Source organism: Mytilus galloprovincialis, chromosome 1 (assembly GCF_965363235.1).
Source record: "Mytilus galloprovincialis chromosome 1, xbMytGall1.hap1.1, whole genome shotgun sequence".
NCBI classification, from domain to species: domain Eukaryota; kingdom Metazoa; phylum Mollusca; class Bivalvia; order Mytilida; family Mytilidae; genus Mytilus; species Mytilus galloprovincialis.
In genome coordinates this window covers 37,532,671-37,546,758 of record NC_134838.1, presented here as the reverse complement: position 1 = coordinate 37,546,758, position 14,088 = coordinate 37,532,671, and the positions used below count along the sequence as shown (strand labels likewise).

Here is a 14,088-nt window from a genome sequence, read left to right as displayed (position 1 = left end):
GCTTACATTCTAACGTCATTGTTCTATGACGTCGGGTATCTCATTCATAAAAAAGCATATGACGTGGGAGTACAATCGGAACAGCACTGGCAATATATTCATATTTTACCATGGGTGTGTACTCAAAGCGTTTGAAGGACGTCATGTTAGATTATCTTTTGGTCACCTTAACTAGATTGATTTTAACGTATGAGCCAGTAGGGTGAAAGTGAGAAAAGCAATCAAGTTGGGATGACCAATGATAATCTGTTTATCGATATTTTGCCTATGATGACAATGATGTTAACATTGAAAACCACACATGCATCCTTAATTTCTAGCAATAATTTTTCATATCACTCTACTGTGCTGAGAAAGGAAATTATCAGACAGTAAGATCAAAGGAAAATAGCAATAAACAAGAATGTGTCCCTAGTACACAGATGCCCCATCCGCACTATCATTTTCTATGTTCAGTGAACCGTGAAAATGGGATAAATACTCTAATTTGGCATTAAAATTAGAAAGATCATATCACAGGAAACATGTGTACTAAGTTTCAAATTAATTGGACTTCAACTTCATCAAAAACTACCTGGACCAAAAACTTTAACCTGAAGCTGGACAGACGGACGAACGAACAGACGCACAGACCAGAAAACATAATGCCCATAAATGGGACATTAAAATAGATATTTACCAACAGTAACAATAAAGTCTTTATTTCTGTTAAGATATTCTATGACTGTACTAGACACATATCCTGATCCCAATATCAGAATTTTCTTTTGTTCTGGTGAAGTTTTCTTTGACTTGTGAGAAGATCTGAAAAAAAATATTCATCAAGGAATTATTACTAAAATAAGTCTTTAGGACAATTGGATTAATTCGTTTTAATGATATAAAGATAAAAGATAAAAGAAAGAATTTAAATAAAATACAAATTTACATAAAGACATAGATTTTATAAGATTTAGCCATTTACTTATTGCATAAGAAATAAATCCATAATAGCCAGAATCAGTTGTTCCTTGTCAGGTTACTAAAATGTTTGTACATTAAACTATCCCACTGATTATATACAATAGATCTTTTTCTCTAGATTTTATTCAATGGAAATACAGTAATAGAATAAACCATACAGAAAAAAGAGTGCACACACTGAAATGTCTCGCCTACTTTTCTAATCATTGATATTATGTTGATAGTCCTAAATATAAAGCTTTATTACAACTGTCACATAAACTAAACATAAACCAAAAAAACAAACATTGACCTTTGAACCATGAAAATGAGGTCAGGGTCAGATGAACCATGCCAGGCAGGCATGTACAGCTACAATTCTTCCATACAACAAATATAGTTGACCTACTTCTTATAGTTTAAAAAAACAGACAAAAACTTAACACTGAGCAATGAACCGTGAAAATGATATCAATGTCAATCAAAACCTGCACGACTGACATATAGATAATAAAATATTTCCATACACCAAATATAGTTGACCTATTGCATACAATATTAGAAAAAAAGACCAAAACTCAAAAACTTAACTTTGACCCCTGAACCATTAAATGAGGTCAAGGTCAGATGACACCTGCCAGTTGGACATGTACAACTTACAGTGTTTCTTACCCCGAATATACTAGACCTATTGCTTATAGTATCTGTGATATGGACTTGACCACCAAAACTTAACCTTGTTCACTGATCCATGAAATGAGGTCGAGGTCAAGTGAAAACTGTCTTACAGGCATGAGGACCTTGCAAGGTACGCACATACCAAATACGTGTATAGTTATTCTATTACTTATAATTCGAGAGAATTTAACATTACAAAAAATCTTAACTTTTTTTCAAGTAGCCACTGAACCATGAAAATAAGGTCAAGGACATTGGACATGTGACTGACGGAACGTTCGTAACATGAGGTATCTATATACAAAGTATGAAGCATCCAGTTCTTCCACCTTCTAAAATATAAAGCTTTTAAGAAGTTAGCTAATGCCGTCGCTGGATCAATATCCCTATGTCAAGCTTTCTACTACAAAAGTCGCAGGCTCGACAAAAGTAAAATAACGACTTACGTGAATTTGTTCCTTAGTTCTTGAATATATTGATGATTTGGTGTTAGAACTCCATTAGATGCTATAACTGCCTGTCAAATCAAAATTTTATATTTATATTTATAAAAGTATATAGAAGTATAACAAAATGGCCAAATAAAAAGATGGTTACAAAACATTAAGTCATAAACATAAATACTGTGCATCCTTAAACTACACTTACATTTTTAATCTCTGGAGTTGTATCAAAGTCTTCATATGGTTTTATGGCATCAGACTTTAACTGAAAGAAAAAAGAACAATCATAATTGCTCAAACAGTTCAAACAGAAAGAAATACACAACAATATCATACATAGATGGTATATTTAATAAAAAAATATTTTTTTAAACTTTTATATTTGACTCAACTTCCTTTTGAATGAAACATTCATGTATTCTCTGAGAAAAGTTTGCAAAACAATCAATGACAGTATAAATACTTGAAATTGAAAAGACATTCATTTTTCTGATGTGTTATTGGTAAATAAAAAGACATTTTTTAAAAGAAAAACTTCCGTCTAATATTTTTCTTTGTTTTGGGAAATACAATGGGTTTTTTTGTGTACAGACCTCTATCCTCTATACTGTTAATTTTTTCTTGCATTTATTATTGCAATTGTTAAACAATTGCCAAAAATGGAAAATTAATTATAGTGATTTCAAGAAAAGCTGCTTAAAAATAAGGCTTTTAGAATCTAAAATGTGAGATTTTATCAATTTTGCAATACCCATAAAGTTATAATAATTTAAGCAGTTACATCAACATGGTAAAAATTCATAAAATTACATTTATCCATTACTGTCAATTGATTTTGTGAGTACTCACTGTTTTTTTACTAATGTGACAAAATCAATTGGAATGCAAATGTCAAAATACTTTTAATTTTCTTACCATTTCTTTAACTTTAGGAAACAATAAATGACCAAAGAAATCTGTGGCCTCTTTTGGTATCTGAGCTGGCATATTGTCTATTGAACAAATCAATACACCTTTTCCTGCAAAACTGAAATGTAAAATTATAAACTGAGTAAATGAACGATAACTTTATTGCAGAAAGCTTTATATGCTTTATATATATGGAAGCATATTTACAACATCACATATGATAAACAGAAGAGACCAATACATAAAAAAACGTAATTACAATTAAAACAAATAACAAATATAACAATTAACATTAAGTACAATATCAGATCTGATTGACCATGCACATTTTTTATGCAAAACAGATTTACATAAATACTGAAATTTAGTAATGTTTGGCCAAGAACACTAAATTTTTAGCAAATATTTAGGCCAAATCTTTATTGTCATATAAAAAGCCTCAACATTAAATTCCTACCTGTCTGTTTCTTTATTCTGGTCAGCATCATACAAACAAAAGGGTTTATCAATCGTAGTACATTCATTCATAAACTCAATAGAACCACCAGGGTCAGCAGATATATCACAGAGGGCAATGAGACGATGAGGTAACTGTGGACAACCTGAGCTGGACGGAATCCATGGAAACGACTGTGATGTGAGGAGACTTTTAGCCTCTGGGATAGTTATTAATCTTGGTGCTGTTGGAGCCCAGTATATTCCGTTTATGATAACTGAGGCATATGGTGCTATCTAAAAATAAATTTATCAATGATGAATTTAGCGTAATTAAAGCAACAACTGTACGTGAGCAAAGATTGTGATGTCTTTAAAATTACAATAATATGTTATATTTTTAAGATATTTTTACCACTGTCACCCTTGCATAGGCAGTAATTCTTACATATTATTGTATTAAAACAACTATATATAACAATTGAAGATTTTACTTATTTAAGGTCAAGTAACAGTAAATGAACGCCGTCTAGCGGATTCCGCGAAATATTGCGAAGTTTTGTACGAATTACGTCCCTTTGACCAGATTTTGCTATGTTAAAATTTCACCCGGCAACTTTTCGATGGGACAACGTCAACGGTAAATTTGACGGAAAGTATGTTACTTCTAGGAGAATGAACTTGTTTTTCTAAAATTAAAAATTGAAAATGAATATGAAAACAGTCCTGAAGACGATCTTCAAAATGAAAATCAGGACATAGGGTGGTAGAGTTTGTATATCTGCCGACCAGTTAAAACAAGTGTGAAAACTGTTGCTCACTACTATTTCTACATACTTGTGATGAGAAAAAACAGTGTGGTCTCGGAAGTATTCTATATGTAGTATGTCAAAACTGTCCTTTCAAAAACCCTATATTCACTGGGAAAAGACATCGTCTAGCAGAAAATAAGCAGAAGCTAGGGGTGCAAGTTTGGGACATTAATACTAAAGTTAAAACTTAGTATTGTACGGTAAGACTTTAATATCTCCCATATTTTGAAAATTATCACACTAGTCGGAACAAGTAAAAATATTTTCAAATTAGAGAAAAGGAAATGAACCACATAAACTAATACTGGTCATAAATTCGCAGCTGCGTCAGTCATAGATGGCACTAAACTATCATAATACACTTAAATTAATTAACCTTGTTCACGGTTGGAACAATAGTTTAATATTCATACACAGTTTTTAGAATATAACAAATTAAAAATAAGCAAAAATGATGTTTCACGATCATTAATCCATCGCTACATTTTGTAATCTAACGTTCTTTTTTTTGTTTTTGTAATGGTGCTTTCTTTCACGTCCGCAATTTCGATGTTAAAAATAGAACACAAATCTTTAAATAGATACATGTATAAATAGTATATGGTTTAAAGATTTATACAGGGCTTAGTATCCTAATAGTATTGATTCGTACGGTTGTCTCCTCAAAGGAAATTTGTAATATATATATGGGTAAAAATTAACCGAATAAAAAAAATGTACCCTAGCTGAAAGTAGCATTTCAACTATACAATAGAACTGTTCTCCATTCTATTTCACTCATAAAACTTGAAGGTTGAGAACGAGATTATATCGATCACCTCTATATCATAGTACTACTATATATACCGACTGAAAAATATGCACAGTGTCACAGACTTTCAGTACCTAAAGTTAAATGTAAATCCCGTAAGTAGTGAGTACTTCAATAAGACAGTAACCAGACAACAACACAAGGCCAAAAGAAAATTAAAAAGGAAAAGACATCTTATGATATGCATTTGACAGGGGGTGGAGGGGTCCTGATCCCGAAATCCCGGACTTAAAAACATGAAATCCCGAGGTCCCGAATTTATAGAAATTTCAATCCCGCCATACCGAAATTCGAAAAAAAATAGCCGGATCCACAAAGGATCAATCCCGAAATCCCGTGCTGAAAAACACCCGATCCCGGAGTCCCGTTTAAGGTCCCCCTTCATTTGTGTAGATGGACTAAATAACAAAACACAATATTACCAGTCATGTCTCAGTCTGTGTGCGATTGTGTTTTTCTTGGGGTTTTTTTCGGTTGGGGGGGGGGGGGGGGGTGTTGTAGACATATCAAACATAAATATGTACATCTGTTGTTATGTCATATGTCTCAACCTCCGTTAATTTGGTTTCCTCGGAAATGTTTTTACACGATGTATTTTCTGGAAAATACACTGTACTACAAAGACTACAAATTTCTTGAGAGAAAGGGAAATTCAGAGAGAGAAGCACAATAATTTATTGTCACACATGATTAGATCTCAAAGGGAGTTGCAGAATAAGAAATACTGGCGAATGTCAAAATTGAACAAAAAAGTGCAAAATTATAAAGAATAACAACGGAAAATAAAATAATTATTTAATATAATAGTGTAGACCATGTACAGAATTTTACAAAATCGTTAATTGAAGATTTTACAGAATAAGCGTTATATCTAAAGATAAAGAACATTTAGGTCCGAACTTCATATGGACCCTTAAAAATCATTGGATTATCTCGGTGATGAATAAAAAATCACTGGTCAATTTAAAGGTTGTTGTAAGTGATGCAATATATTCTTATTTTCCTGTTCCCCTTATGTAACTTCCAGTCTTATTAAAGTTTACATCCATCAAAGCCTTAGTTTAATTTAGTTTCCTGTCATTACTACCCCCCCCTTTATTTGTCGCATGTTGTGTATCATGTACTGATTCTATATATACTTCGAGCATACATATGTACACTTATGGAACAATAACCATTTAGTAAACCTTTTTAAAACGTTTTTGTAGACTTGTATACAATAAATTTTATACAGAATAAAAAAGATATTAACAAAGATGTCAGTTTGTCTGCATGTTTTACTTGTTAACTTGAAGATGTATAAATAACCACACGACACTCTTTCAAGAATTTGTAGAATCATTGATATAATGTTTGTTTTTATATGCGATGTTAAGCAGCAGTATATAGTACCAAAACACAAGCTTTTACATGTTCCGCTGCTAAAAAAAAAACGTTTTTTTTTCAAAAATGGCCAAATCATATATCGGAACGGAGAAAAGGTGTAAACAGATGACTTACAAGATAGTCTAAGAGATTTATGAATTGGTTATCCAAAAATGACAAAGTTCAACTATCTCTCATTAGAGCAAATATTAATAAAGATCAAAACCCTGAACAGACAGCAAAGTACATTCTAGGATTCAAACTGTAGATGTTTTGCGGAATAACTATAAACTATAAAGGGGGACGGACGGACGGACGGAAGGACGGGCGGCCAGACAGAATGACGGACGGACAGACGTACATGGGTAGTTGAGGGGGCATAAAAAAATATAGCTTCATTTACATCTTTTATTGCGTCAACTTGTAGACAGTAACCTTGATGATTTCTATTTTTAAGATTTTACCATTTTTGCGTTCATGTACTTAAAACGTATTTTTGTCTGAATTAGTAATTGATTTAGATATGTATATTGATAATAAACATACATGTATCACATTTTTTACAACGTATAATTTCTTTTTAAAATGTTCAATAAAAGAGGTTCTGATTGGGGTTTCCGGAATACAGAATAATGGGCAAAAATTGCAGAATAAAATGCAAAAAAGAAAAAAAAAGAAAAAGTATATAATGAGGTGCTAAAATATAAAGAATAAAGAATATTGGTAATACTAAATAAAAATTTATGATAATTATCCAGACTCTTATGATAAAAAGAATCTATCAATACGAAACACATAGTCATCGTGCATAATCAACACGAAGAACGTTGGAAATTATTAGCATAATTACACCTTATGTAAGAATCCGGGGTTTGTATTGGTTAATAGCCAGTGTATTTTTCACCAATTTATTGTTATCAAATGAATATCGTTCATTTTTAACGCCGCCGGGGTATTTGCTAAAAGGATATGCCTTTTTTACCCTCTCTGCCGTGGTATTTGCCAAAAAATACTCTATCTTGAGAATGAATTTCCCTCGCCTTACGGCTCGTGAAACTTAACATTCTCTCGACTGGTATTTTTCGCAAATACCCCTCCTTAACATGATATATCTGTTCATGATAACTTGACGTTATATAATAAAAATTACGACGTCACGAATTTTGATGTTTTTTTTTGTCAAAATGTTGGGTTTGCGTCGCTTCTACAGGGAAAACGAAGTCGGTGACCATATATTTTTTTAATATCATCTAATTCGTAAGACAAAGAGGAAAAAAACAATAATTTAAAAAAAAATTCTATGGAGCGGTTCTCGTGATTTATACCAGAAACCGAAAATTGTAGAAGAAAAATATAGATTTACCCTATATATTCAATGTAATTTAGTACCCTCTCGGACCATTTTAAAAATGGATTTTTCTTGAAAACGAAGTCGGTGACATATACTTTTTTTTACATTTTCTGATGTATATTTTCATTATCTAATTGAGTTCTAAGTTTTTAAAAAATCTATGGACTAGTTTATTTACTGATCCTTGACCTTAAATATCGGTTATCAAAATGTAGACTTTTGAGCTTCATTTTGTAGGTAAATTGATCAATTGAAAATATACATTAAATATGCATGTTAAGTCTTTCACACATCTATTTTGATAATAGTGCTGAGTTCACACGTAATTCAAATTTGATTTGCATCAACTATTCCGAATTAGTATAATTCGCATTCAAAACGTTTCACGTTCACATTTCTAATAGGAATTGCAATGTGCGTCTAATTCGCTTTCCTGTCCCAACGACAACTTTTAAAACGTATTAACAAAAACACATTTCTAATGCGAATTGGATAATGCATATGAGCCAATTGGAATCAATTGGAATTAAGAAAGAAGAGTGAGTGAACGCGATTAGAGAATTCGATTCGCATTCGATTCGAATTAAATGTAGGTGTGAACGAGGCATAGGATTTGATAGTGGACATATGTTGGTAAATTTATAATACAGGACGGTTGTACACTGTGTAAAAGGAAAATTAAATCAAGCTGAAATGTGTAAATCAAGAGTTGTTGGTAGTGCACACTAGTTTACATCAGGTGATGTTTTTTTTATAAATCTGCAACAGAGGGAAAATCTTTCTTTCTAGTTTCCATTATATATTTTGATGTAAAATTATAAGACTGAGAAGTCAAAATTTCAATGAATACAAGTGTACGCTTAAAAAAATTCTACTCTTATATAACTGAAATAAATGTACATAATTCTTTATAGGACAAAAGCAGAAATGACTTATTATAACTTGTAAATATTGCAAATACTATTGAATATAAAGATTAAAGATTGAGGTCAAGTAATTTATAAAAATTAAACATAACAGTATTAGGATAAGCCTTAAAATAAGTCAAATATCCTACAATGGTTCACCTGGTACAAAGTTGATAAATATGTTTATTTAAAAAAGGTAAAATCTTTATAAACCCAAATAAAAATAGAAAATTCAAAGGTAAAGTTTTGATGACAATAATTGAATAAGAAAAGTTGAAATCAACAAGATAATATTTTTTGGTTTGATTGTGTTTCTCATTTACATTTACCAAACACCTAGTCTTATTCATGTGTATAGCAAACAATAAAGGTGCTTCACAACAAAAAAGGCAGACGACACTTAAATATAAACATTAAGCAATAAGAATCCACATAAAAACTAGGAGAAATTCGTTTTTTTTGTAAACTAATCACAAAAAGAGTAAAGGTTTTTCAACGCAATTTGAAGGTATATAGATTAAAAGAATTGTTACAAACTTGTGTATTTGCTGTCATTTGTTCAATTGATTTATTTTCTAAATTATTTGCTCCATAGATTAGGTTGATAACTACTTTTTTAGCAGTTTATATACATTCTATCATTTTAATAGTATGATATAAATTTATGTGCCTTCTGAATTTATTATTTTAAAGTATTTTGTTTCACATCCAAACTTCAGAACTCTTCTTTAATGGAAATTTTGCTTGAATATGTATAGAAGTCAAACTGACTATTTATACATGGATAGGATAATCTGATATCGTTCACATTTTTGTTCTTTTAGTTTCTGAGTGCATATGTATCTTTGTCGCGTTGGATGTGGAATACTAGTTACTCAAAATAATTGTTGAAAAATTTCCTACTGTCATAAGATCCTAATTAATTGTAAATCTCCATACCTTTGAGGCAAATGTTGAACCATATCTTGATGGATGCTGTTCAAATTCTTCAGGATCAAATTTTCCACCATCTTTGCGAATGTAATGATCTTCCCTGCTTACAACACATATGTACAACTTATTGGTGGCTGCAATTGTAAGAAATAATCCATGCAAAAAATGGAAAACAAATCAACTTTAAAAAAAAAACCAAGAAACAGAGGAGACACTATGACTCTTTAAGGTGGTACCTAACACTACAGGGAGATAACTCTGTAAAGTCAGCTAAACATTTTAATTACGTGGTGTTGTAAAAGGAATATTAAGCTTCTCAATGATTAAAATTGGTGTTTGTTAAATTGCTATATAACCAGTGTAATTTTTCTGACAAAACGGTTGGTTCAAAATTTTTGAAATTTTTATATTTTTGTCAAAGGGTCACAGTATAAAATACTTTGTCAAAATTTTATGAAAATTAAACGAGCCAAATTAATTTTAGTGAAAGTGTTGAGTACCACCTTAAATATTCTTATTATGCATGTTATTTCTGAATTCCCACAAATAATAAGTAAACATTTGAATAGTATAAGATACAGTAACTTCAAAAAAACTTGCTAAACATCAAATTAAGATATATTACTGAACTTAGCAGGATATAGTCAATAAGTTTGCACTCTTAACTTTTTAATACTGTCAATTCAGAAATAATTGCAAGATTTTTATTAAGACCAATAATGTGACTAGGAGAGTATTGTAATATCAGATACATATAACTGTATGCAGATTTTCCTAAAATTAATCTCTCATTTCTTTTCTTTTTGTCTTTTCTAGAAAAATCTCAAGTTATAAATGGATGCAACAATTTCACAGTTTACAGTACCACAATAATACTTTTTTACAATTGGTAAATGCATGCATATGTCGTTCTTGGATATATAGCTAATTTTCTTTTATTCATGACTGACAGAATTTAACTCACCGCCATGTTTGGCAACTTTGGGTAGATGTTCTGGTTCTATATATTCATGTGGAAATTCTTGGAATACTTGTTGTGCACCCTGAAATATGAAAAAAGTTTCAAGCAATGATATGCTAAGCATACCCCAAGTCATAATTCAATGTATTGAAGACAGAAAGTTGGTGGTAGACAAGTAGGGAAAGTACTTGCAAGCAACAAATCATCACTGTGATTGCTGCTGACCAAATATGACATCATTCTATTCATTTGTTTCTGAGAAAGTGTGAGGAAAATATATTTTTCATTTAACATATCATTTCAAAGTATCTAAAATAGGTGTCTGTCAGATTCATAAAGCAATTGGTTTTCATCTGTATGTTTTTAAACCTTCTCCTAAAATCTGCTGTTAATCACAATAACCTTTAAAAGACATACCCTCAATAACTAAGAACTTTTTTACACAAATATAACAAGCATGTGTCTGAGGACATGAATGCCCCTGCTCAAGCTTGCTTATCAAATGTGAAACCAGATGCTCCGCAGGGCAAAGCTGTATACGACCACAGAGGTTGAACCCTGAACATTTGGGGAAAGTATAGACACAATATTAAAGCTGGATACAGCTCTCAATTTGGATTGTAATTTTTTTTAAATAGTTGACACAGCATTGGTATCATCATTTCTTTAATACATAATTTGCAGTGTAAGTGGGGTAATCAAAGATATATATATATATAACAGTATTCTTTAAATGGAATTGGCTTACTTCCCTTACACTGCTTTAAATTTGTCTTAATTGTCCTTTAACAAGAAAAACCCTTGTTTTCCTCCTTTTTTGTCCCTATTTGCTAAATGATTTGAGCAATACACCCCCATAACCATCCTGTGTAGTATGGAAACTTGTGGTATAATTTCAGAGAGATTTATACACTTTTACACAAGTTATTGACTGGAAACTACAAAAATGCTTATTTGGATCCCTTTTTTGGCCCCTAACTTATTAAAACCCCCTTGGAGTAAGAACCCTAAAACTCAATTCCAGCCTTTCCTTTGTAGTAAGAAACCTAGTAGTTTAATTGTCTGTAAACTAGAAAAATGCTATTTTTTGGCCCTTTTTCCTACATGTTCAGGGAAATTAACACCAAACTCAATCCCAGCCTTCCCTTTGTTATGGAACCTTGTGGTAAAATGTCAGAGAGATCCATACAGTTACACATAAGTTATTGTCCTGAAACTAGAAAAATGTTTTCGGCCCTTAATTCCTAGACTGTTTGCCCCATAGCCCTTAAAATAAATCCCAAACTTCTACTTATGGTATTAAACATTGTGGTACAATTTCAGAGCAATTGAAAAACTTATACTCAACTTAATGTCATGAAACTAGATAAATGCTTGTTTTTGGCCCCTTTGGGCCCCTAATTCCTAAACCTTTGGGACCATAACCCCCAAAATCAATCCCAACCTTCCTTTTGTGGTTATAAACAATGTGTTAAAATTTTATTAATTTTTGCAGTCGTATAAAAACTATGAAGAGCATTTGATGTCACTGCTAGTTTTTAAAGAGTTCTAGAATGCGGCACTTTTGCAATTTTACAAGTTGTACAGGGGTAGAACTCTAGAACAGTAAGGACTTACTGCCCAATTTCCAACTCTCTCTGTTTTGGTTCTTAGCATTGTGATGAGTTTCATATAAACTGGATGAGGAAAACTAAAGGTCGAAAACAAAAATAGGACAGATGGAAGAACAGACAGACATCAAGGTTGACATTTAATGGCCCCATTGCAGCTTAATTATCTTAAATTGAAGTCTAGTACCTACTGTGAATTCATTATTATTCGTTGGATACCAGTTTTCGTGGATTTCGTGGGTCCAAGTGAACCACGAAATTGAATGTTAAACGAATGTCATATTTTATATAGGCTTGTATGCAGACATCCGCAAAACCACGAAATTAAATATCCACGAACATGCAGGTTTTCCATAATCCACGAAAATTGGTACCCACGAAAATAAATGAATCCACAGTATTGCATTTCAACACACTGGCAGGAATGTTTTATCTACTTCATGTTGCTTTCAAAGTTCTTTTTTCATAAATGACTAAATAAAAATTCATTAGACTATACCTGAGAAACATTACCAGATCCTGTGAAGACAAAAACTAAAGGTCCAAGAGATTTTGGCATTCTTTCTAAAGCAATCTCATATCCAGCATCACGAATTGCCTGTCTTGCTTGTTCTGTGTTTCTGTAATTATGGCTGGGTCCAATATACTAAAAATATATAATTTGTATAATCACATGAAATCTTCAGAGTAACATGCTTCCAGTATTTTTATTATTCTGGAATGAAATAATGCAATCCAAGAAGTGTGAGGTAAAATCACTAATCATAATATTTGTCAACAAATGATGTTCATTCAATTAGGAAATTAGCAAGACTTTTTTCATCATATTATACAAGTAATGAAATGACTGATTTTTGAAGAGTATAAAGCTAAAATAATATAATTTGTCTTTGTATTATGAAATGGAGTTTACCATAAAAGGTGTGTGATGTCCTAAGGCCAAAAGTCTCAATCCCAAACCATGAAGTATGTTAATCATTCCAGCTACTCCTGCATACACTCCAAAGGCAACAGTTCTCTGTCCTTTCTCGTCTACCATTCGTTCATAATCTATCAGTCTTATGTTCTGTAATATTAAAGTTGCTACCAAAATTATGCTTTTAAAAAAATCAAAATACTTGTATAATCATTAAAGATGTTGGCCACACTTGCTTTTGACTTTTTGTCCAATATTCAGGATCCCCTATTGGCCTAGTTTTATCCTTGTAGTGCTGATAACTTTTCTTTTCATAATCTAATGACATACAGTTTAAAAGCCATTTTGGAAAGTCCTATAAAATCCTTATTTTTTTCTTCAAAAAGTCCCAACGAGGCAAATTTTAGCAGATTATTTATTTTTTGGCAGTATGACTACAATGGAGACTTGTTAAAATAGCTATGATTTTATTTTTAAGATTAAGGTACCCCTCAAAAAAGCATTGTTAACCTTGGCTTCGCCGCAGTTGATAATGTTTTCTCGGGGTAACAATCTGCTCTATCACCCTCTCTGCTATGTGTTATTTATATAATGTCAATTGTTAACAAACTAGACAAGGATTATGAATTATCATGATTATAAGGGTTAAATGTTTATATACATGTATGTGCATCATTGTAAAATTATAGGATAAAAAGAGGATACCACATTGTTGAAACATATCTATTTACACTCACTACAAAATGGATTAAAGTGAGACAAGACCCTCTGATCTCTAACTAAAGCAGATTAAGCTGATGTTATCTACAGTAGATTAAGATTTTACAAATGAATTAAATAGTTTCCACCAACTTGCATATATATTGGCTGTGTTTGATAAAAACACATTTCAGCATACAAGATAAACAAAATTACAGATAAAATGAGAAAAATAAGAACTATACCATGTTCACTGATATAATAATTTCCTATTAAAAAGAACATAATTTTGTATGTAGAAATTAGAAAGTTTAC

The 14,088-nt window shown here is 31.5% G+C and overlaps 1 protein-coding gene across 2 annotated transcripts in view; it reads right to left on the bottom strand.

Moving 5' to 3' along the window:
- LOC143073428 (alpha-aminoadipic semialdehyde synthase, mitochondrial-like) overlaps window positions 1-14,088 on the bottom strand; it is a 39,633-nt gene that overhangs the window by 18,128 nt on the left and 7,417 nt on the right. For both annotated transcript variants that reach the window (XM_076248977.1, XM_076248984.1), the window contains exons 4-12: window positions 13,072-13,224; window positions 12,658-12,804; window positions 10,552-10,630; window positions 9,594-9,721; window positions 3,430-3,704; window positions 2,979-3,090; window positions 2,269-2,328; window positions 2,067-2,137; window positions 680-804 (exon numbers count right to left, since the gene is read on the bottom strand). In XM_076248977.1, coding sequence (XP_076105092.1) covers window positions 680-804; window positions 2,067-2,137; window positions 2,269-2,328; window positions 2,979-3,090; window positions 3,430-3,704; window positions 9,594-9,721; window positions 10,552-10,630; window positions 12,658-12,804; window positions 13,072-13,224 — 1,150 coding nt within the window. The remainder of the gene's footprint in view (window positions 1-679; window positions 805-2,066; window positions 2,138-2,268; window positions 2,329-2,978; window positions 3,091-3,429; window positions 3,705-9,593; window positions 9,722-10,551; window positions 10,631-12,657; window positions 12,805-13,071; window positions 13,225-14,088) is intronic.